The sequence below is a fragment of the Pholcus phalangioides genome, unplaced genomic scaffold (genome assembly GCF_987345545.1).
Source record: "Pholcus phalangioides strain wild (caught in Gottingen) unplaced genomic scaffold, Ppha-v1.0 ptg000014l_1, whole genome shotgun sequence".
Lineage (NCBI taxonomy): Eukaryota > Metazoa > Arthropoda > Arachnida > Araneae > Pholcidae > Pholcus > Pholcus phalangioides.
In genome coordinates this window covers 4,991,857-5,017,791 of record NW_028301607.1, presented here as the reverse complement: position 1 = coordinate 5,017,791, position 25,935 = coordinate 4,991,857, and the positions used below count along the sequence as shown (strand labels likewise).

Sequence of the window (25,935 nt, the reverse complement as noted above, 5' to 3'; positions counted from 1 at the left end):
AGCTCTCGCTCTCTGGATCACTGTCATGCATAGGCGAAACGTAGAATTTTCTCAAGGCTCGGGGGGTTCGTTTTTCGCTGGAAAACTAAAAATCTCCACCCTTGATAACTCAGCCCCTCGTTCCCAATGCTCCCCCATGCTTACACACTCTCAAGGTCACTCCCAGGCTCACACACTCTCTAGGTCACTCTTTTGGTCGTTCACATTCTCGCACGCGCTCTAAAAAATCGCTCTTTCGGTTACTCACCGACCTATAGTTCGTTTCAGGTTAACTTTGCAGTGGAGAGAAAGGTAGAGAGTGTACTCCTCCGCCGCAAAATAAAGTTCCCATAAATCGGAGTTTTATGATGATCATTTATACAGAATATTTCAATTTTTTTAATGATTTTGTGAAAAACAAAGGAAAAATATCGTTTTGAACCGATGTTTCTTCGTTTGAAATTTTTAAATTAGAAAAAAATATTGTTTACCATTATCCAAAAATCTATAGCAACCACAACGACATTTTCGCGGTATCCTAGAAATCGTCCATACCTTACCCAGGCCGCGCATCGATACATTGGTTAAGAGGCTTTTGTTGCCATAGCAACGAGTGATGAGGTTCCCTCGTAGCTTCCTCTTCACTGCAAAGTTAACCTGAAACGGACTATAGTTTTTTTCTCTTTAGGCCACTTACATTCCTGCAAACTCTAGGTCACTCTTCTGACTTGGTCCCTTGCTCTCTAGGTCGGTAATTGCAGTTACTCGCATGTTTGCAAACCATCTAGGCCAGTGTTTCTCAACCACCGGGCCCTGACATTAGTCAAATCGGGAAGTGAGTGATCCCGTTTTATTTTTTCCCTTTCGTTCCTCTTAGTCGTGTGTATGACAGCGCCTTCCACTCACAAAAAAGAAATCAACCGGACCACGAGTTTCCAAAGATTGAGAACCACTGCCTAGTTTGATCACTCACTCACCTAATCACTCGCTCTTCCGGCAGGGTTGATTTATATTTTGACGCCCCCTTCTCTTATTAGTAGTCTGATTTTCTTCAAATTTGTCGCCCGTGGGCCGCTTTGCCCCTGCATCTGTAGACACGCCTGTATTTGGTCAATCACTGAAATACACCATATAGCTCTTCAAGCAGATGCGGTGTTTTATTGTTCTTCTCCCACAGTCTAGCCTAATTTTCTTGACGCTTTTCCGCTTTTTTTTTTCAAAATTGCCACCCTGGGCTACAGCCCACCCCGTATTGCTCAGGGCCCGAACTTTTAAGAAGCGTGCTCTTTGGCATATTACATAAACGAGAAACATGTAATTTGGAAAATATAAAAATATCATATTGACCAATAACGGAAATTTATATTAACAGATAAACAATCGGCTCAAAAATTATTAATTTTTTAATTTCATATCAAATAATGATTAATCACGTGAAAAAAAATCACTAACACGATCATTTTTTCTCCACAATCCACGTGAGTTATTTATAAACACGGGATTTTTTTTTTTTTCCTTTTGGAGAAACCGGCGATATATCGTCGTTTTCCCAATCATACACACACAGAACAAAATAAAAAGTGCATACAGTATTATGAATCATGCAATTAATACACAAACATATTCCAGAAACCAATCATACACATATACAATATATAGTCCTTCCAGGATAAATTTTTCCACGTATTCGTATCCATTTTTTTGTGATATTTGCCGAGTGTGTGTGTGTCTCTCTGTTAGTTCATCTCGTTCCTAGAGGAGGAGGAGGAGAAAAGGACAAAAAAGAAACGGGGCGGCATAATCATCATCATCATCAGCCAGCTCGACGCGCATCGCAACTAAATAATGCTGCAGACCCAGATAGCGCATGCTCGCCAACATCATCCCGAAAACGCCTGCAACAAAAAAGCAGCCACCGCCGCCACCATCAAAACGCCGCTCCGCTCGCAACTATATAGACGGGTGAAATTGACATACTCCGGGGTTCATCTCTCTGCTATAAAGGAATCGCCAGTTTTGCGTGTTTGAGATCACTTCTCTATTATTATCTGTCTACTTTGTACATTTCGCTGATCAATTTCATTCGACAAGAAATTGATCGATTTCTTCACGAATCGTCCAAGAAATAAGGAAATAAAAGCATCTCATCTCTCTCTCCATCTCTCAAGATCCTCCATAAGCTGTTACTGAATCAGACGTTTTCCGTAACAGGTAAGTCGAAATCTGACGTAAGAAATGTATTTCGTATTGTCATTATTCATACGCCACATTTTGGAAGAAAAATCTTACAATTTTTTTTTTTTTTTGATAATATTTTGCATTTTTTTGCCATTTTTTTCTCTTTCTAATTTTTCTCTCATATAATCTTTCTGAATTTTTTTCTCATAATTTTTCTAAATTCCTTTTGATGATTTTATCGATGACATTTTAGTTTTTGTTTTGTTAATATTTTCTGAATTTTTACCGATTTTTCTGAATATTCCTCATAATTTTTCTGAATTTTCTTTAATAATTTTTTGGATTTTTACTGACAATTTTTCTGTATTTACATATTTTTTCTGAATTTTCTTTTATATTTTTTCTGAACTTTTACTGATAATTGTTCTGAATTTTTTCTCATAACTTTCCTGAATTCTTTCTAATAACTTTCCTGAATTTCTTTTGATAATTTTTCTGAATTTTTATCGATGGCATTTTCAATTTTTTTATCAACATTTTCTGAATTTTTACCAATTTTCCTGAATATTTCTTATTTTTCTGAATTTTCTTTGATAACTTTTCTGAATTTTTGCTGAAAATTTTTCTGTATTTCCCATATTTCTCCTGAATTTTACTGACAATGTTTCTGAATTTTTTCTCTGATAATTTTTCTGAATTTTTATCGATGGCATTTTCATTTTTTTATCAACATTTTCTGAATTTTTATCGATGGCATTTTCAATTTTTTTATCAACATTTTCTGAATTTTTATCAATTTTCCTAAATATTTCTTATTTTTTTAAATTTTCTTTCATAATTTTTCTGAATTTTTGCTGATTTTATTTCTGTATTTCCCATATTTCTCCTGAATTTTACTGACAATGTTTCTAAATTTTTTCTCATAATTTTTCTCAATTTTTATAGACAATATTTCTGAATTTTTTTTATATATTTCTGAATTTTTACTGACAATTTTCCTGAAGTTTTACCGATTTTTCTGAGCATTTATCATAATTTTCGTGAATATTTCTCATAATCTTTCTGAATATATTCCTGATTTTTCCGATAATTTTTCTGAATTTTTTGGCAATTTTTCTGAATTTTTTGACAATTTTTCTGATTTTATACTGATGAATCATTATTATCAGACATGGCGTTTATAGATATTTTTTTAAAGCGGTAATAATTTTAAAGAGCGATTCGAACTCTGACAAGTTTTTATGATTTTTATCGTTATGTTTTATGCACATCAATATTATATACAGTACAACTGAGATATGTCCCCCTTATAAATGAAGAAAACTGGCATAGCGGGATCCTGGGATCGCCATTCAAAAATGTAAAATAAATCGGTGTCTAACAAGGGGGGGGGGGGGACTTGGGTGTCTGGTCCCCCCCCCCCCCCAAATGTGAGAAAATGACCGAAAAAAGGGAATAAGATGGTCAAATCTATTGTTCTATCACTTTGGTCTAACCACCCGAAATGAAAATGGTCCCCCCCCCCCCGACCGAAATTTCTGGCTACGCCCCTTGGTGTCTGAGGCTGCATATAGTTATATTTATTAAGGAAAATTTATGTGGGAACATTCTTCTCACAAGAGACTGACACCACCAGACCCAGACCAAAATTGATCCCCGCTCTGTCCCCATAGGGGATATAAGCTGGTTTGCCAAAAGGGCATGGGTCAAGGTGTAAAAACACTGGCCGTACCCGACGAGGAAAAATCAAACCATCGTACACAAAATGGGTGGAAATACATAAGGTAGGTGCACAAACGCACATCGCTAGCCATGCCCCCCCCCCCCGTACATCCTGGACATGGGCGGGCCCCCCCCCCCCAGCGTCAAATGTGGAGTCGACTGATCTAATGTATATATGAACTGACATCATCATCGTGCCCCCCAGCAATAATGACCTTGCCCCCCCCAGACTTCCAAGTCAATCTCCGCCTATGATCCTGGAGCAGGGCCCCTTAGGCTGGGACCTTTGGGGGCCCCCAGACCAGACTTCTCACGAGCCCTTTTATAGTAAATTTATGGCGTGAAAAACAAAAAAATGATGAGAATCGTCCCCCCCCCCTCCGCCTTTGTGGAGGCCATCTCGCCAACAGGCCACGAATGGGCCCACAAAAGGAAAGAAGAAACTGACAGGGTAGGATCCAAGGATCAACGTGCAAAGAAAATCGGTGGATGGAACAGGCCATTGGCGCACGCAAAGGGGGAGGGGGCTCTAACCCCCCCCCCTCAAGCCAAGATTATAGTGTTATTCTGCAGAAAAAAACGTAAACCCCCCCCCCCCGAGAATAAAAAATTGAAACCCCCCATTGAGAAAATTCTGCGTACGCCTATGGAATGGGCCATAGGGAATCCTTAGAGAGGACCCGCGAAAGGGCGCTATTATTATTACTTTCAATACGGTGGAAAAAATCGCTATAGAAGCCCGTCAAAAATTCCCTTCAGAAGGGGCCCCTGGATATTTTAATTTGATAATAATTTTACAGGGTTTTGCACTTTTATCGTTATGATACGCATTATGAAAATTAGGTAGACATGTCCAGGGCCGCAACTAGACACTTTGTCACCCGGGCAAGCACGTATTTCGGCGCACTCGTGTAATGTGAAAGGAGCATTTAAAGTGTGAACTTAGTGATCTTATCTAGTTCAGCGCCTGGGGCACCAGACCCGCCTGCTCCCCCCCCCCCCAGTTGCGGCCCTGAAAATGTCCTTACAAGGTCAAAGAGGCTGCCAGAGTGGGATCCAGGTATTAAAAAAAAAATCAAAAATCGGTGCCTGGCACAGCAGACTAGCGCATAGGAAATTTCCGGAGGCTCTATTAAACACGGGGGCCCAATGATTTTGGGATCCCTAAAATTTCAACACCATACATTCATTGACTAACCGAAATTTTTTTTACCTTAGTACAGGGGAAAGAGAGGGGGAGGGGAGCATAACTTCTGCTTTGCGCAGCAAGGCCGTCTTAAGAGCATCATGGGGGCCCACGGGCCAAGTGATTTTTTTTGAGACCCTACTTTCCTTAAAATTCTTGCCTACAAATTTGCATCCTTACCCTCGAAAATTTCACTCAGATTTGGTTTTTGTGCCCCCCACCCCGCTTCTCTTGAGGCACCGGGCAATGGCCGAGTGAGCCTCTGCGTTAAGACGTCACCGTTGCTCAGGGTCCCCATCATACCAAGGTTCTTCCCCTGATTTTATACTTGAAATTTATTGAAAAATCGGTACACAAGAGCCAGTAGAAAATTTTGACGGGGGGGGGGGGGTGGAGAGCCATCTTAAGAGTATCATGGGCCCTCGCGTCAAGTGGTTTTTCGGAAGCCCTACCTGGTAAATTCTAGAAAATTTCAACCAAATCTCTTTTTTTTTTAGGCCCCTCTTCTCTTGAGGCCCTCGGGCCGTGCCCGGGTGGGCCCATGCGTTAAGACGACACTGAGGGGGTGCCCTCGCTTTGGATTCTGTGGCTGTGGTCCCTGGGTTCGATATGAGCGTGATTTATGGATATTTTTATATGGTAGTTTTAAAGGGTCCATCAGAAAAGAGTTTCTCCCAGGGCCTAATGATTTTGAGGCCCCATCAAAATTTAAATTGCATATGTTTGTTGACTAACCAAAAAATCTAAAAGTCACAGAGGGCCCTCATAATTTCTGCTTTGCCCTGGATCCCCATCATATCAAAGTTGGGCCCCTGATTTTACACCTAAAATTTATCATTGGAAAATCGGTTTATGAGCCCTTGGAAAATTTCGGACAGGGGGAGGGCCTTGCTCTGATTGTGGTGTGATCCCTTAGTTATTTTAATATAATATTTAAAGAGTCGATCAGAAATGGAAGCCATGGCGATTTTCATTTTGTCGCATAAAAATTAGTATAGCCAGGGATGTCCCAACATCATCATCACAGGGCAAGTGGTGGGGACCATCACTTTCCCGAATTTCAAGTGATGGTCTAAGAACCCCCCCCCCCCTTATACCCAGTTCGAAATGCCAGCGCGCCTATCAAAGAACATACTCATTCTTAAAAAATGATAAGGCCAGATATAATTATCATGAGAGACATTAAGGCTTCCGGGTCAGACCCATGTGTGTCCCCCATGGTTCAATACAGTACTGGTATTTGCCCCTGGGTATTTACTATAAAGAAAACTAGGACTGGATATCGACATTTGAAATTGCTTACATCGTTAAAAATTCTGGTGTAGAGTGAACCCCCTTAGGCTTCTAAAGCCCTTCCCCCACCTCACGCAGAGCCGCCGACATGTAGAAAATATTTAAAACATTTGTGGAGGGGGTTGCTGAAAGCAGTGCCGTCTTAAGGCATGGGCGCACCCGGGCACGGCCCGGGAGGCTCACAAAAATGGGATCTGGTTGAGATTTTCGAAAGTTTGCCTGGTAGGACCTCAGAAAAATCATTTGGCCCGGGGGCCCATGATGCTCTTAAGACGGCCCTGGCTGAAAGTTGCTGGTCGTCCCGTATAAACGAGACTCAAGCGCGCTACGAAGGAGAGGGAGGGTGTGTGTATTCCATTGTTTTATCCGAAACTATTGAGGAAGTTTCAAAAAAGTGGTCCGCGGACCCCCCTCCTTCCCCCCCATCCGGAAGAAAATACTGGAGTGGGGGAGGGTATCCTATATGTGTTTCAACGTTAAAAAGAAATTAATGAAAATGTGCAGTTTTTTTGTTTGTTTTAATTTCCTGCTGTGTTAAGGTGGGGTCCTGGGTAGGTGTTGATTGAAAAATGCACTTATAGGGTATCAAAAAGATTCGGTAAAAAATCGAATTACGTCAATGGTCATGCTCACTCTCGAAAAATCATAGCACCTAATCTCATCCCCATTGGGGAGGGGGGGGCCTCCTATGCCCTTTAGGACCCTTGGGCCGTATACCCCATGCACTAACACTGCCCTTTTATTGTTTGGTACCTATTTTGAACACATTAACAATTTCGAACATTCTCCAAAAAATGATAGAATAGCTATATTTTTCCATCTGAGCGCAGTCTATGCAAGGTCTGTTCCTCATAAGTTCGGGCCCCCGAGCAAATATGGATTTTTGGGGTCCCTTAACGCGTAGTCTTTTGTGAGGCAGAGGTGAACACAAGGGAAAGGGCATGTAGACTGTACCAAAAAACAGAAAAATCGACCAATTTTTGTCCCTGGGCACTTGCCCTGTTTGGCCTTGCGGGAAAATATACCCTGGTCTATACGCAGTTCGGGGCCACGTTGGAAATCGCAATGAAGCTGTTAAAATGTTTTACGGGGAAAGGCACAGTCTTTGAACAATTTTTGGTGATCCCGACTTTTTTTTCAAATTCCCTGCAGATTATCAGTAGGCCTTTTTATTTCCCGATCATCGGAACTTCTTGCGATTGGCGATGGCCCGCATTTTTCCCTGGATGAAATATGGTCAGCAGCCATTTCTTTTATTTTTAATAGCGTATCACCCGTCTAATAGACCTTGTGACTTCAACTGTGCGGTCTTGTGGGAATCGCGAGAACCTGGGTCCGATCCCTACAGGTGACATAGTGTTGGTCGGATGAGAAGTGTTGGCTTTTCAACTTCAAGGAGCGAATGCAAGCACACACATCTGTCCCATCTGAAAAACATTTTTCTCTCCTCAGAGCAGGCAGACGCACTATGCACAAGACTTGAGACACAAAATTCCCACACCTGCCACTCTAACTACCAATTCGTATGGTGGATGGCAGCACTTCCAACACATAACCCCCCCCCCCCGGACGTCACAGATATGTTCAGGGAGCAGTGTGTATGTTCGTCAGGGGTCCTCTGGGACTTCGTGCCCTGCCATGAGAGCTCACGTTTCTTTTTGTAGGACTTTCTGACCTTACCCGATAATTGCCAGGGTAAAGAAGTGAATTATGGCAAGGGCAAGTCGCAGCTGCCAAAAGTTGCATTCCGATTCCCATCATCTCCAAAAAAAAAGCTAAGCATTTGTCATACAATACATTCGTGTTTGAGCCTTGGCTTTATCACCCGAGGCCGCAATTAAGGGGGGGGGGGAGCAGTTGAGAGTTGAGTCTCTCTGTGATGACTCGGGCATCAGACCTGATTTTTTCATTTGAGCGCTCATTCAACATCGAGAAAGGAGTCCAAAAATGGACGTTTTGTCCTGGCTGACCCGACTTTGGCCTAAGGGGCGATTTGAAGCTAAGCAGGCAGGTCGGGGCCCCTCTTTCTAACTAGGAGGACAGAGATAGTCGGTGATACAAAGAGTAAAACAAGCCTTTTTTAACACTTTAACTGTGGAGTTTTTTGGCCCACCAGTAAAGAGGATAAATTTTCACTTGTGGGCTATGACCAGGGCCGTAGCTGGGATTTTTGCCACTAATACAACTTTAAAATTCTATAAGGTGTTCTTTGTTCCTACCTAAAACAGCTCCCCCCCCTAAATATTTCCGCCCAGGGCAGTTGCCCCCCATGGCCCCCCACATCCTGAGGCAGAGCCCCTAGGCTGGGATCTTTTACGGGCCCCCCGGCCAGACTTTTATGAGGCCCCCTTTATGATGAATTTATAGCGTGAAAAAACAAAAAAATGATTAAAATCCTCCCGGGCCCCAGGGCTGGAGCCTTGTCAGCCCACCCCTTGTGAAGGCCATGCCCCCCCCCCCCACGCTCTGGCTATGACCTATAGTTTTTCTGAAGAAGACACCATTGCCTTATACGTTGGTGACTTCTTAATATTCTTGGGGGGGTAAAGTATATCTACTCTCTCCATATTCGTTTTTCTGTCAATGAATTTGTTTCCCGCGACACCGTTGTATCAAAGCCCCCCCCCCCCAAGAAAGTCTATCTAGGAGGCTTTGGTTGTATGCCCTTTCTTCAAAGTGGCCCACCAGTTGGAGTTTCTTATAAAATGACCTGCATTACATTTGTAAATTTACAAATCTCACCCAATTACTTAAAAGGGAAGCTTACTGCCCAAAAAAGCCTGGCAAGAAGAGGCCACTGACTTAACTGAATTAGAGTTACCAGATTTCGTAATTTAGAAATGAGGACACGTGAGCACACACTCTTGGGAACGTCACTTACATATTTTCACAACAAATGGAGCATCTGAACCAATAAATAACTACAACAATGCTGTGCTCAGATGCAAAGTTTGCTCACTTTTCGACATTTCACAATGGCAAATTTGCAAACAATATTTTGCCAAAATGCGATACTGTGACTTTTTGACTTATTACAATTTTTGCCTTCATTGTTTTTTCATAAATTGAAAGAAGAGACGAAATTTTGCCACCTTCCAAAATTTTGACGAATGAGACTCTGGAATGCGAACAACTCGCATCTGACAGCCTGTCCCCAAAGAACAGCTGCAATCCACAACTGAAGAGCAATAAGCTGCTTGTGTGGCAATCTTCACCCATGCCAGGCTAGTTCCCTGCCAAGCTAGTTCGTCCCTGCAATCTGCACCCGGATTAGCGTGTCCCCCTGAATCTGCAACCTGGGCTAGCATGTTACTGCATTCTGAACCAGGCTAAAGTGTCTCTGCAGAGCAGCTTCTGCAATCAGAACTGTGTTAACATGTCCCCACAGAAGAGCTCCTGCAATCCATATCTGGGGAGCAGCTTGAGCAATCTCCACCCGCTTTAACCTGACCTTGCAGGGTAGCTCATGTAATCTGTACCTTCATTCATTAGCGTGTTTCTGCAGAGAAGCTGTATGCAATCTGCATGTGTCTCTTCACGCCCTATTTCTATTATATAAAGTATAGTTTTTAGCGATTCAAAATTTTTTCCCTCCTTCCAATGAGGAACTTTGATGCCTCTCGGGAAAGCTTGCCTTTCAGGTAGAGACTCCTTGGTCTATGCTTTTTGTCTATATAATATATTGTAACTTTTTTTGGGAAAAGTGACTTGTGACGTTTCTCCATCTGAACACAAAATTGTTTTCTGAGAAACAGAAACACATTTTTATTTTATTTTATTTATTTTTATTTTTAAGGGGGGGGGGGAAGGGGTTATTATTTAATGGAAAGATAAGTACAGGGCCCTGGCTGTCCTTATCAAAGAGTGTAAATATTCATGGGGCGGGAACCTACACACATTTGTTTCACACTGCAATTTTCTTTTTTCTGGAGAGAAGGAAAATAATTCTGGAACCCTGAAAACGAGTACAAAACTGCGAAATTTCAAAAACGCGTGTGAGGACGCTTGAAATGACATAAAAAATGAGGACGTGCCCTCATAAATGAAAATGCCCGGTGTCTCTAAACTAAATATCAATGCCTAAAATACAGGGTGTTTCAAAAAGAATCACCCGATGTGAAATGCGTATATTACGAAAAATATTGAACACACTTAAGATTAATTTTATATTACATGGCTCTAATCATACTGTAGTTATTTTAAAAACCAAATTAAAGGTGCTCAATATGTCCACCTTGGGATGTACGTCTTATGTCTATACGGTAGTCAAATTCGTCCCAAACTTTTGCGAGCATGTTTGCGTCCACGGCTGCTGTTGTGCGTATCTTCAGTTCGACTAATGTAGCTGGAAGGGGAGGCACATATAAACGTAGTTTTTTATAACCCCTCCACAAGAAGAAATCGCACACTGTGAGGTCCGGCGATCTTGGAGGCCAGTCAGAGGCGGATTTAACGGCGCGAGCATCGGGCGCGCCCAGGACCCCGAAAACCCTAGACCACTTTTTCTAATTTAAGTGGGGGGGGGGGGGGTCTAATATTTTGCCTCAGCTCTTGCGCCCGAGGCCTCAACCGACTAAAATCCGCTTCTGAGGAAAGTAATGTTTAACTGAATCGTCAGGTCCCGTACGACCGATCCATCGGTTAGGAATTCGATTGTTCAAAAATTCTCGAATGTCCAAGCTATTGGTGGTGCCCCGTCCTGCTGGGAAATGAAGTCGCCCGAATCGGTTTCTAACCGTGACAAACACCGAAGTGGCGGCCGAAGGAAGAGCGTTAGCGCTACCTGTCGGCAACTGTGTGAAACTCGAGATCCCTCTTTCTACCTATACATTATTCAATCAAAACGGATTAAAAGCTGAATAATTTTTTTTTTTTTAAATCAGATGATTATTTTTTGAAACACCCTGTACTATCTCTTAGCTAGGTATGGGCTCAGCTCGCTGTCTCCCACGTTAACTAATTGTGATCATAAGCGTAACATTATTGAAAATTTTGGGAAAGCTCAGAATTATTTTGGGAGTGAGCTCAAACCTATATTTCTATACGGTAATATGGAGAGATGACGGCAGGGTACAAGTTTATGCAGGGTCCTCAGACAGACATCCTCTTTTAGGAGGACATGGCCTCTTTTTTGACATCATTTCAAGAGTCTTCCTTTGTTTTAGAAAATTTGCCTTTTGTCCTCCTTTCCAGGTTTTTCCGGAATTATATTTTTTTTTTCTAGGGAATTTTTTTTTTTGCAGTCTATTTTTATATCTCTTCATTGAAATGAGTGTTTATGTGTTTTATCCTCCACACGCTTTGACCAATCCCCGTCGAAATTCGCAGAATACAAGAGTCCAAGCAGGGCAGATGCTGTTCTAATGCAAACTACACTCAATACTGATTCTTATGCCTCTGATGGCAAAAAATCAACTCTCAAAAAAAAAGAAAAAAAAAACTTCTGAGGGCAGAGAAAGAGAAGCTCCTACCTTGCTTCAGGCAAAGTAATAAAACTGACCAGACCGTGGGAACAATTGCTCATGGTAAACGAGGAGAGAAGGGTCTTTTTTTTTTTTTTCTCCCCTCCATAGTGGCACCATCTGTTGTGCGAATTCGGAAGTGATGTTACCAAGGGTGTGAAGCAAACATCTTCCTTTCTAAACTTAGTCCTATGATTGCGATTAGTTTAACACAGGGTTGAGATCTTAAGTTTTGCAGCATCGTCTCAAAGAAGGGACAGGCTCTGACCTGAGATAGATCTGGGCAAAGCAAGCATTGGGGGGGGGGGGGTCTTCATGACTAGGATCAGATGATTAGGGGTCATTCAAGTATTACGTCATCATCGATGGGAGGAGGGGGTTTCCGATTTGCTGACTTTTGGATGACAAGGAGGGAGGGGGGGGGGTTTGGATGATGCTTACGTCATCGACCACCCTTTATGAAAATATGAGTTGTGATTCAGAGGGGCAGAGCTGATGACGAAATTTTGCTGACAAGAGGGGGGAGGGGTCAAAAATGGCTAAAAATTTGCTTACGTAGTATTTGAACGGCCCCTTAGTCAGTGCACATATGTTCGAATTTGGGGTCCTGGGAAAAAAAAAGTTACCATTCACTCAATCGGATATTATGCCCAGGCTCAAAGTGTGAAACTTGCATTTCTATGCATACCATCAATTCACAAGCATCGCACCAGATGAGATAGATGGCTTTTTTCTCAGCCCGAGATATGCAGGAGGCCCGGTATGCAAGAGGGCCTGGGTTCGAGTCCCGAGACGTTCAGAGACGATATGACTTTTCTTTCCGAGTTCCCCTCAGCATAATATCCGGAAAATAACTGTTTCCTTGGTATCTCGGGCTGAGAAAAAAGCCATCTATCTCACTCTAAAACCGTCCCACTCGGGGGGGGGGGCATTTCCTGAAGTTAAGAGAGGCTACTAATGACCAGACTTGCCAACTGTCCTGATTTAGGCGGGAGACTCCGGATTTGGTAAAATTTCTCCGTATTTTGGCAGAAAATTAGATTCCACGCGAGCTTTCAAGTAGTCGTGACGTCAATGACTGCCGTCGTCGTTATGGAAAACACCCATAGAGGACAGCCGTGGTCATTTCCATCAAGCAGCCGTAAAAAAACAAGTCTCGGTGACCACATTTAAGCAACTAGCAAACACGTGACTTTGTTTACGTAGCGTTTATCGGAAATCATTTATCAGGAGCATGAACTTGGTTGCCGAAATTCCTGTACAATCGTTATTGTATTCCATTGACAGCCCGTGCGGTAAATACAAGTTTTTTTCGTCAGCAGCTTTGCGTTTTGAAGTTTCTTTTTAATTGATTCCTCCGATTAAATATGTCTTCAGAAAGAAAATATAAAACTTTAAGCTATTATAAAGCTGAATATAAAGCTTTTAAGAGTTCACATACCCAAGGTTATCAATCACTGATAGCATCCACGAAAGGAAACACATGCTTTATGAACAGTATGTAGATGTGATTTCTCTACTCTGCATGGAATTATATTCTGCTCGGGGCGGGCAATGCAGAACCTTTCTGGGGGGGGGGGGGTGTAACTTAATTGATTAAATAAAAAAAAATGCCTCTACTTCAACGCCACAGGGCGTGAAATAAGGAAGGCTGGGTCATGTCTCCAGTGATGTAGATGGTAGCATGCTTGCCCGGTATGCAAGAGGGCCTGGGTTCGAGTTGATCCCGGCGGAGACGAGATGGCTTTTCTTTCCGAGTTCACCTCAGCATAATATCCGGAAAATAACTGTTTCATCGCACCAGATGTTTTTCTATGTCTGAAATATTTGCGAAACCTAATTGAATTTTTTCCTTGATTTTTCAGATTGGCAGTTTACACTCGAAACCAACTTTGGCTGATCGCATTGTCGCCCTTAAAGCATTTAAATGGAAGTTATGAGTAATTTCAACAATATCCTTCCAGCCAACGGAAATATTCTGTTCCTGCTCACTGTGAAATGGAACACCCTAATGGGACTCTACCTGATGAATCAGCTCGACACTTAATTTCATGTCTGTGACAGACAGTCATTGACAGTTTAGTGCGTGAAAAAAAACCAACAAAAACAAACAAACTGTGGCCACACAAAATCATTTGAAAAGACTATTCCGCATCCATGTTCTGCTGAAAGAAAGCGTCGGCAGATTTGGTGAAAGGTCAAGTCCACCATATATATGTACATGTGCTACGAACTTGCTTTTTTGACTGTATGAGATACAAAGGAAAATATTCACTCGAGGGAACTCTATTCACATTAAAAAAAAATTTGTTCTTATTTTGGCGCTGGTTCTTTGGTTGCATCTGATAATTAAAAAATTATTTCTTTTCGTGAAAATTAAAATTCAAGATGACAGTAACATATTCGTTGAATGTCAGTAAGGCACGGCTGTGTGGCTTCGCTAAGCTACTCATTAGGTGGAGGGGAAGTATCTACAAGTTACTCTACAGGGAGATGATCATTTTCTGTGGTCTTTACTACAGCCTGAGTTTCATATATCGCTATGTCTTCAATGAAACTCAAAGAGGGTGAGTAGCACTTTCTTTTTCCTTCTTTGTACTTCTATCATATCGATACAGATTTTTATGACGATGAATAATCAGACATTGGTATAGGCCATGGACCGCACAAGCACCATTTATGCCCATGGTTCATACACAAACCAGTGTAAATTAGAATTCTCAAATTTAACTTGAATAGGGTATTTAATTGAAGAATCAATCATGATCTCACAAGGAACTGGGTAGAAATGCCTGGTATAAGCCGACTGACCCAGGCTCGTTACTCTCACAGGGGGAAGGTCGAAAAGGTTTCAGTCCTTGTAAAATCAACCCAATATATTTCATTCTTCTTCAGCAAATTTACTAGAAAATTCAGTCACAACCATTTCATACTTACTTCAAGTATATTTCTATTTATCCCTACTGCCCATAAATATTGTGATGTTGGAATTCGGCAAAAATTGTAGGCATGAGAATGATGTCCACGACTCTATACCACAGGTTTTGAAACTTTTTGCTGCAGTAGTTCCCCCTTAAGCTCTCTCTCCCAAGCAACTTTTGCAATCTGCACTTATGTTAGCGTGTCCCTACCGATCAGCTTCTGCAATCTAAACCTGTGCTAGCCTGTCCCCAAAGAACAGCTGCAATCCACAACTGGAGAGCAATAAGCTGCTTGTGTGGCAATCTTCACCCATGCCAGGCTAGTTCCCTGCCAAGCTAGTTTGTCCCTGCAATCTGCACCCGGATTAGCGTGTCCCCCTCAATCTGCACCTGGGCTAGCATGTTACTGCATTCTGAACCAGGCTAAAGTGTCTCTGCAGAGCAGCTTCTGCAATCAGAACTGTGTTAACATGTCCCCACAGAAGAGCTCCTGCAATCCATATCTGGGGAGCAGCTTGAGCAATCTGCATCTGTGTCAGCCTGTCCCCGCAGAGAAGCTCATGCAATCTCCACCCGCTTTAACCTGACCTTGCAGGGTAGCTCATGTAATCTGTACCTTCATTCATTAGCGTGTTTCTGCAGAGAAGCTGTATGCAATCTGCACGTGTCCCTTCACGCCCTATTTCTATTATATAAAGTATAGTTTTTAACAATTCAAAAATTTTTCCCTCCTTCCAATGAGGAACTTTGATGCCTCTCGGGAAAGCTTGCCTTTCAGGTAGAGACTCCTTGGTCTATGCTTTTTGTCTATATAATATATTGTGATGATATTCTTGTGATGTGTATATGGATTATCCATTTTTTGTCTTTTTTTTCTTTTGTTCAGGGTATTCGAGAAGCTGACAATCTACTGTGAAGCATTTACAAATCTCATTCCGCTTTCATTTGTGTTGGGGTTTTATGTGTCAATAGTTGTAGGGCGATGGTGGCAACAATTCCAAGCTATACCTTGGCCTGACAAGTGAGTAAATTCAATTTCAATCAAAAATGAAACATGTTATTAGACCAACTTTCACCATGATCACCATCTTTCTCTAGAATTAAAAAACCAAAAAACTCATTTGAATGGTTATTTTTGGCAACCAGATAAGCATGTACTGACTAATTAAGATGCGCTTATTTGCTTATCCTGTATAAGCCTGCATCCATCATTATTTGGAAAAAAAAAAAGAAAATCATGTTTGTTTTCGGAATATGCGTAAGTAACTAGCTATGCTTTCTTTTTTTTTCTCTAACTGCAAGTGTTAAATGATCACTTGCTTTTTAGGTCTTGTATGCTGATCGCAAGTTATGTTCACGGGTCCGATGAACGAGGGAAGATCATGAGGAGAACTCTTGCAAGATACCTTAACCTCCTCACAGTTCTAACATTCCAAGCAGTGAGCACTGCTGTCAAGAAGAGGTTCCCGACCCTCGATCATGTAGAAGAAGCAGGTAATGTTTTGTTTATTGCATTATTGTGCTTTTAGATTTTGATGGTGTGTATGATTAATTACAGAGAGAGAGTGTGGAGATTAATTACAGGTTAAGGGAGTCCCAACTATTAGGCGTGTCTTTCTCTGGGTAGACTGCAAAGATTTTGGGAGAAGGAAGAACTTCAAGATACAAGAACTTCAGAATTTTTTTAACCATTCTGTGGTAAGCTTTTTTCAAAGCAATACTTTGATAGAAATAGGCGCATAGAGGTGTGAGGGAGCATTAAAATATTAGATGCTCATTGGGAGGACACATTCAGATATCGGATGCTCATTGGGGGGCACATGTGGAAATTGGATACTCATTCGAGGAAACATTTGGATATTGGATGTGCTCATTCGAGGAAACATTCGGATATTGGATGCTCATTCGAGGAAACATTTGGATATTAGATGCTCATTGGGAGACACATTCCGATATTGGATGCTCATTTTGGGAGACACATTTGGATATTGGATGCTCATTAAGAGACACATTCAGATATTGTATATATTGTTTACAATTTTTTGTTAATTGCATTTTTAATTGGGTTGCTATATTTTTGAAATATATGACATCCATATTTTTATGGGCATCTTTTTTCTCAGCCACCTCGTTGGGCATTTTGCCTGTTGTGGCATTGTATTTGTATATTAGATGCTCATTGGGATGCACATTAGGAAATTAAATGCTCATTAGGAGGCACATTTAGATATTGGATGCTCATTAAGAGACGCATTCAGATATTGGTCACTCATTGAGAGACCTGTTAAAACACTCACTTCAGAAGGTATCAGACACTAATTAGAGAATGCATTCAGATATTGGACACTCATTGAAGGATATCATTAGGTATTGGACACTTATTTGGGACGCATTCATATATTGAATGCTCATTTTGAAATGCATTCAGGTGTATCAGTCACTCATTGAAAGACCCATTTAGACAGGGGAAGCTTATTAGGATATACATAAAGATATTAGAAGCTCATTTCAGAATGCATTTAAATATTGGACTTAATTATCAAATGCATTCAGATATTTGACGCTCATTGGGGGCATGTTAAGATATTGGACACTCATTTCAGAATGCATCCAGGTATTGGACATTAATTGTGGAAGGTATTTCAGATATTTGACGCTAATTAGAGATGTGTTAAGATATTGGATGCTTATTGGGGAACTCATTCAGATATTCGATGCTCATTGGAGTGTGGTGGCAGAAGCTGTTCGATACATTGGATGATTAGGAGAGCCTCTACAGCAAAAAGGTTTGTGAAATCTGGAGTCATCAAATGTTGAACTTTTCAGGTCAATCTCTTCGCTTCACAAGCATTGCATATGCTAATCAAAATAAGAACACTTGTGTAACAATTCTGGCATATGCTCTAAAGTAAATCGGGATAATGTTAATCCTTGAATAAAGTATTTATTCCATTCACAAAAATCATGCACAATCCTTGAACATTCTTGAGAGCTTAAATGAGAATCATGTTGGCTGTGTGAAACTGATTGAAGACGCCTATTCTAGATCATTCCGATTTAAAAAAGAAATGAAAATGCCATAACTTTTTGATTCAATAACAACAGAATTTCATTCGCACTCTTCCAGGTCTGATGACGAAAGAAGAGAGAAGAGTATACGATGAGATACCCGTGTCTCATGGTAAATGGTGGGTACCTGCTCAGTGGTTTTCTTCATTAGCCGCCAGAGCAAGGAAGGAAGGCCGCATCAAGGATGACATACTACTTCAAGATCTTCTTCAGGTTTGTGAGCCGTTGACTCTTCCTATTTTATTGCGACATCTGATCTGGACAATACCATTGTACGAAGCTTCATAACTTGGAAGCTTTTGCTTCAGTTATTCATGTAGTTTTTCTTTTACTCTGACAGGAAATGCATGTTTTCCGAGGAAATTGCGGGCTGCTTTTCAGTTATGATTGGATCAGTATTCCATTGGTGTACACGCAGGTCAGTATATATATATATATTAAGCTTTACTCCTATAAGACTATTATGTTATGTTATAAATAGTCAGAAAATTAGCCATTTTCATATTGATTGTTGACTAAAATTCTGAAATTTCTCTTTCAGGTTGTAACTATCGCTATCTACACGTATTTTCTTGCAACTTGCATGGGTCGTCAGTATCTGGACCCGGATAAGGGCTATCCTGGTCATGAAGTTGATCTGTACATTCCAATATTTACTATTCTGCAATTTTTTTTCTACATGGGTTGGTTGAAAGTAAGTAAAAGTTTTGGAATACAATAAGCGCTTTCATATCTGATAATTTATAGCCATTTTTAATTGGAATGTTGATCAAGTGTTCGCGGGCATGAAATTTACATGAGTATTGAGCACTCTGGGTACTTCAGGGCACACCGGGTTGAAGATGCCTGTTCTATTTCATCAGATTCTAGAGAAACTGTGCCACCAAACAAAATTTCCTGTCTCTAATGGGGAAAAAGGGCTCTCTTGACTCTTTCTTGCCCGGTTTACGCTCATCAGGGACACACTCTCAACTTTTTCCTTTTTACTTTCATGCAAACCTGTTTTCTTGGCACAGAGGTTGAATAGAAACTGCGACAAGATGACCTACAACTATTTCTTAACCATACATGTATCTCATACACATTACTCTGCAAAAATTTTAATGAAGTGGTATATGCTGGAATGTGTGGCCCACCTAACATATTTATGTAGTCAGAGTTACACTTGTTTGTTCCGTGTTCTGCTGGTGTTGCCATCTGACTTCCATATGTTGAAGTAAAGATGGTAAATGCTTGAATTTGCATGTTATGTAAGTATCACATTGAATATCTACCTGCCTTCTGGTGAGAAACTTTTTTAAGTGGGAGACTGGCTCATATTCGCCTCCAAAGTTGGAAAACTGTAGAAAACCAATTTCACAGCTGATTATCACTGTGCGGTCGCACTGAAGAGCATAGTGCTACTGCATCAAGCCCCCTTCCCATGAGGGGTTTGCACACTGACCTCTTAGCAAAACATAAATGAGGGGATTTTAGAATTCTCTGTGCCATTCAGAATTGGCAATGAAGTATAGGTCCCGGGGGTATAATTAGCCCTGGTGTATAGAAAATGACAGTGGTGCGACTGTAGTGCCAAAGCTTTCTCCCACAAGTGATTCAGGAGGCATAATGCGAGTCTGTTTGACATACAGAGACCAGGTGGATCTTCCTGAAATACTTATTCATTGCTTGTCATTCCAAATTAAGCAAATAATTTAAGTATGAGCACAAGCACGCATAGTGTGGACCCATCTTAAGAGCAATAAAGAGTTCTCTCTTCTGATGCCATGACTTTTCATTGTTTTCAAGTTTCATAAGTTTTCATTGTTAATGAGAAGAAAGTCAGGCAACTACTGTCTCAATAACGACTAATTATAAAGCAAAAAAACTCTGTTGGCACTCAATAATTAACATTATAGGATTAATGTTAATATTTGAGGTGACTATTATTGCCATTCACACTCTCAAAGTAATACAAATTTGAAAGTGATTTATGTATACCAAAATCAATGGCTTGAAAAAAGCATTATGAAAGAAAATCATGACGTCAAGTGTATCAGAATGCGTTGATCTAATAGCCGATTTCTCTTAATGCAGGTAGCTGAGCAGCTTATAAATCCATTTGGTGAAGATGATGATGATTTCGAGCTAAACTGGTGTTTGGATAGAAATTTGCAGGTATAAAAATCTCTCTATTATATTAATCTAGCTTATCGATCACATTAAAAACTCTCACATTGGATTTTTCCCTCAATTTTTACCTGAATATTCTCTGAAATGTTTCAGATATCGTTCATGATAGTCGATGAAATGCATGCAAAGCATCCTAGGTTGGTTCGAGACATGTACTGGGATGAACTTGAGCCGCAGCTGCCATATACAAAATCGTCATTCATGATGAGGACTCAACCTCACCTTGGCTCTGCTATCAACTTAGAGTATGTATATCTGGTGATATGTATTGCAAGCGATAAGCAGACACTTATTATCTCATTACAGACAGAGATAAGGCCTGTAAACAGGCTTGAAGGTCATACATGTGAATGTTTCAGACCATAAGAACAAAAGAAAAATAATGTTAAAGATTATAATAAGACAATCAATGGTTCAGAACATATTTCTAGACTATAACGGCAGATTTTCTCGCACATTGAACATTGTTACCTATAAAATCATGCTCACATGTATTTAAACATGTTTTCATTATTTTGAATTCTGAACGTGCGTCAACTATACTAATATTTAAGGAAGATATTTTTTTCCGCAAAGTCAATGAAAGTAAGTATGCAGAATTTGATAGGATTTGGTAAATTCATACTTTGCACAAAATAAATCAAGAAATCTTTTTAAGATGACCACTTGGCATTCTGTGAAATTGTTGCTATTTACGGAGATGATCCTCTGATGGAGGTTGCGAGATTGTAGCAGACACACATACGAAAAAAGAATTTTTAACAAGAGAATATAAACGCTCGCTCTGCAGCAAGACCAAAACGGAGAGGCAAAGGTAACTCATATCCCGAGCAGTAAAGTTGGGGGCACTTTAATTGATGTTTACAGGAAGGGGGGGGGGTTATTTGCACTTCTCGTTATGGCCATGTCCCATGGTCCCCAGCTTTTATCTATGATTGCTCGACAATATGATGCTCTGCGCCCTTCAATTGACTTTCACTCGCAATCCTCTTCCTTACACCCAGTATTGTTCTGACTAAAGTGGGAACCAGAAAAGATCAAAATCAATGGTAAAATGGTAGTCTCAGTCACAAGCATTTACGACAGCAGACCTCAGATCTATTTATATCTATAACTTTTGTGTTTGAATCATTTTCTGATGCTGTCTCTTCCATTATGCTGCTGTTAACTATTCCGTTTTCCCATATTTTCAAACAAGATAATTGGGAGATAATGGGAGAAATAAATTTGCCCCCCCCACCCCCCCGAGAAAGAAAGACAAAAAAAATTTTCATTTGAAAAAAGTAGCTAGTAGCTTCTCTGTAGTTTCCACACTTTGCCGAAATATTACTGGACAGATAACTCTTCCCCTCCTTTTTTAAAAAAAGATGTGTCTATTATTTTATCTCAGAATAAGTTGAAAAGAGAGGCAAAGGCTGTTTTTCAATTGACAAGGCAGTGCATTTTAAAAATGAGTTTAGCTTCAAATACATTATCCCCCTCTGCCTTGCTATAGTTCCTTTTAACCCTGTGTAGGTAACATGGCCACCATAATGGGCTGCAAGAGGAGATCGGCCCAAGGGTGATACTCAGTCCTTATCTACCTATGAATCTGTCTCTGTAGTAGGATGCAATTTTCTTGTATAACAAACAGTTAGTGACTAATTTATTAGCCCCATAATGGAATATTTAACTTGGCCATGTTTTGCGCCCCCCCCCCAAATCGTTTCTATTCTTCTTGCCATGGACCTTACGAGATACTGGTATGACTTGAGAGATCGTGTCTTATGAACTACACTCTTTGTTTTTTTTACATTTTTTAACGGTTCTGGACTCAGCGCTGTCTGACATCCCTTTTGAGTGCATCTCATAAATGATCAATTGAATTAAGATAATAAGCATCTGTAATCTGTCCCATGCTCCTGACATGCGTTAAAAAATTTTCCTACTGTGATCATTGGTTTTCAGGGGGGGGGGGGAAGAGAAATTGATATCGCTGGTGAATGACAATACACAAATACTGTTAGACATTCAGACAGCTTTTCATTTAGTGTTATCTCCAAAGCTAAAACCAATTGAGGCACAGTAGAGAATAGCAATGCGTTACCAAGAATCCGGAAAGTCTTGGCGATTAGTAAATACAGATATGGAGAGCTCAGAAGCCAATCAGTGCGAGTCAATAAGCATCAAGGATGAGATAAAAGGATCTTTTAAAGGGCCTTTCTACTCCATGTTTAGTATAAGTGGAGCTATTTGCTTTTGCAATATAAAGATAGGGACTTGAATGCTTTGGCAACTGAAAGTTTTAATAATGAAAAAGCACTTGCAATACAAAAGCAATTTTCAGAAAACTAACTAGCCCTGATTGGCTTCCGAGCCCTCCATATGCAAATTGACACTGGTCTGAAACATGCACTAATATTAGATGCATCCACTTAATTGAAAATTTGCTTGTAGCAAGAATTTCTGTTAAAGTATGTATTGAAGATGATTTGTTTGATAATACTATCTACCAAAGCATTAAATGTTTTTTTTTTTTTCAGTGTTGATCCAGAAGATGCCGAATTTGTTCCGATGGAGACAATTTTGGAAGAGGATAATGATGATAATAACTATAACAGCCCACCACAGAGTCCAACTAATGAATTTTTCCAACCGCCTGGATTTCGATCAGTTATGGGCAGCAAATCTAATCTTGAGAATGATGGGAATGATACCTCGTCACAAGCAGGACTTCGGTTGTTCTCAGACTTCCGAGGGTCAAAGCTGTTGAACATGATTATCGGCTCAAGTGCGGAAAATATTTCAGCCACTCCCAAGAAAGACACTGGCTTGTTCCCAGGCTTCATGTTGAAAACACCGAACCGCCGTTCCCGTACCAGTTCTATCGCCGATAGTCTCAATGACCATGCTCTGGATAAGCGCAACCTAGACCACTATTCCACGGATCATCCGACAACTGCCAGAGAAGAAATGCGCCACCTGGTTTTGGAGATACCACCTGACATCAACCCTCCCGACAACCATTATGGAACATCGCTTCTTATCGAGGGTCACCCAAAACCACAGGAACACAACACTCCAAAGCATGCAGCAGATGGACCGGACGAGGGGACACCTTTAACATCGTCGCACGACTATCCTGAGGACGTTGAGAAAGAGGAAGAATCACCAGAAAAGAACGAGTCGCCATACGAACCAAACTCCTCTCAAGAAAGCCTCGGCCCTTACCCAGAAAGCAACCAAAGCACAGTGAATAGTTACGCAGAACTTCTGCAGCATCCCAAATAATTCAAGTGAACTTCGCCTGTAGCATCCCCAACTTATCTCTTAATATGTACAACCAAAAGGCATTCATTCCCCCTTTTGAATTTCATCTAAATTTTTCAGAGAAATTTAATAACTATATATTCAGCATTTCTTTAAATATACTACGAGGCTTATTTCTCAAAGAAATCAAACATATCAGATAAGCGAAACTGGGCCATTATTGAGCTGACAATCATATCGTAAATTGTAAGGATTTATCGCACTAATTGATCAGTCGTCGAATGCACAAGACAGCATAAGCCTTATGTAAATAGGATAGCATTACTGGAAAAAAATTATTCCTCATCAGAAACAAACGACAATACTTAGGGGAAACTACAGGCGAACTCATTTGAAAACTTTGAAAAATTTTACATTTTCCTTGCTATTTTCGAAAGTTTTTTATCCAAAAGTTCTTCTCGTAAAAAAAATAGTAGTTGAAACTTCGGTACCTCACTTTAACACATCAATGCTTCATTATTCTCGTAAGAGTATCTAGAAATATCGTACTTTCGTCATTCCCCCTATACCGATTTCTAAACTGCTTTTCCATGTGCCATCCATCTAAAATCTCTGCCAGCCAAAAAACCATAATAATCGCGAAAACTCTCTACAAATGCATTTCTTTTTTTTCTCCTCGTATGTGTATTTTTAAAAAAACAAACGAAAACACTTTTTAAGGTCCTTTTTGATCCCATCGAGCTTTTTAATGATAGGTTCTCGATTTATATTCTGGCGACACGAATTAGACATTGAATTTTGATACAGAATCGGCATCTCGCTTTCTAACGCCATTTAGAAAAATATCTACTTAATTAACACATTCCAGTGCATTGTGATTAATGGCATTAATGCATTTCTTTTTTACATTTGGAACTCCGGTTACGATTCATTCTTTTTTTTTTTTCAGTTTAGCATGCTCATCAGTGTCTAATTTTGCTATGTATTATATTATTAGTGTCCGGCTGCAGCCTGTCTGAAGCGTAATTTAAAATTTAAGACATAACATATATTTCTAAGCATGTAACAAATGCTTTATGTATAACTCCCTTTCGGTCATTATTACTTATATGGGAATATTTATGTATTGATTCGGATTGTGTATACCATGTGTATGAAGACGTTTTTCGTGAATTCTGCAGATATAAAGTTTTCATTTTTTTAAAAAATTAACAAGCGAGAAACTTATTGATATTTACTTCAAATCTCTTCTTATCGTGCAGGACTTCTTTATTATGAAACACCAGTTATGCTGATGCTTTCATTACCTGTACCATAACTCTCATGATTGTTACCCAACGCTTCACATTTAGTCTTCGTTGATGACTATAGCGGCGAGTCTGTCACTGTACGTCCTTTCATAAAGTTTAAACATCTAAACACAGAACGATAGGACTTGTAATTTACGACTGACTATATTCAAGTAGATTTTTCCATATCTGCTTTGTTCGATTGAATCCAATTGCGATCCTTAATTATAGAGATTTTATAAAAAAAAGTTATATTGAATTTTTTCACGTTAGTCCTCTATATAGCTAGTTAAATTAAGCTTCTCTCATCACGTATACGATGGTACATTTGCCTTGTAACAAGGTGTTTTTCGTTTTCTTTTGCTACTAAGCTGGATATTTTCGAGAAAAGCGGTCGATGGGTAGAGTTTGAATCACACGAGCGAAAGAGATTTGCGATGTTTATACAAAATGGAATGAAAACTTTGAAACTGAGAATTTAGATTTTTTCTTTCATTTGACCGGAATGGATATAGATTGGCGAGATTTTTCATATTTATACTTATATATATATTCATATATATTTGTGGGGTGAGTAAAAGTATTTTGCACTGTGTCGATGTCTCTCGTATAACCGATTTCATGATATTTACAGCATTAATAAACGACAAAATTTTCTTCTTTATCAGAAGGAAAATACTGAAATCAATATCATAAGTGTTAAAAAGAATTAAAATTAAGGATTCTTAAAAAAAACAAATATTCAATTACGATATTAAGCGATTTCTTAGTTTATTAATGCTGTAAACATTATATTCATGTTCCCGTGTAGTTTAGTGAATATTAGTGTAACAGGAAAAAAAAACTAATTTTTAGATTACTTAGTGTTATTTTTCGAAATGTTATTGTGCCTGTTTATTATCAGTATTCTATCCCGAGATATCTCATTCAAAACGATAAGCAAATGTTAAATTGCAGGAGAGAATTTTTAAGAGGTAATGTGATAATGAGTAACCTGTGATAGTAAAAAAAAAAGGATGTAAGAGAATTTTTTTTGTGGCGACGCACTAACTGTCAATTACTGGAAAAAAAACAAAAATGGACGTTTCTAAACTAATGGTGGCTAAAAAAAGTGTATGTATGAATGGGCATGCCATGAGCTCTTTAAAAAAAAAACGCCTCTGAAAAAAAAAATTATGCTCTCCATATTTCATGTATTTCACTTGCCTTTCGCCAAATTTCATTTATTGCTTTGTGTGTTTGTGACCTTTTTTTTTGAAAAATAAAAGCATCTTAAACACATTTCACTTTGTGTGTTTTTATATCAATTCTTATAACTATTAACAATTTTCTCACATCATGTCCAGAAATAGGTGCGTTCAAAAAAAAAATTGGATGATCGGCTTTTCCCCCTTGAAATGAAATGCAAATCGGAA

The 25,935-nt window shown here is 39.8% G+C and overlaps 1 protein-coding gene across 2 annotated transcripts; it reads left to right on the top strand.

The window, feature by feature from the left end:
- Positions 1-1,829: 1,829 nt before the first annotated feature.
- LOC149078015 (bestrophin-2-like) lies at positions 1,830-25,806 on the top strand. 2 transcript variants are annotated; one of them, XM_089241572.1, is made up of 10 exons: positions 1,830-2,190; positions 13,686-14,387; positions 15,628-15,762; positions 16,069-16,235; positions 17,869-18,023; positions 18,151-18,228; positions 18,352-18,504; positions 19,887-19,967; positions 20,076-20,227; positions 22,505-25,806. In XM_089241572.1, exons 2-10 carry the CDS (start codon positions 14,209-14,211, stop codon positions 23,250-23,252), a joined length of 1,848 nt encoding a protein of 615 aa, XP_089097698.1. In that variant the 5' UTR covers positions 1,830-2,190; positions 13,686-14,208; the 3' UTR covers positions 23,253-25,806. The 2 variants fall into 2 exon arrangements, with proteins under 2 accessions (XP_089097698.1, XP_089097699.1); XM_089241573.1 differs by having other exon boundaries at positions 1,832-2,190; positions 16,044-16,235.
- The last annotated feature ends 129 nt before the right edge of the window (positions 25,807-25,935 follow it).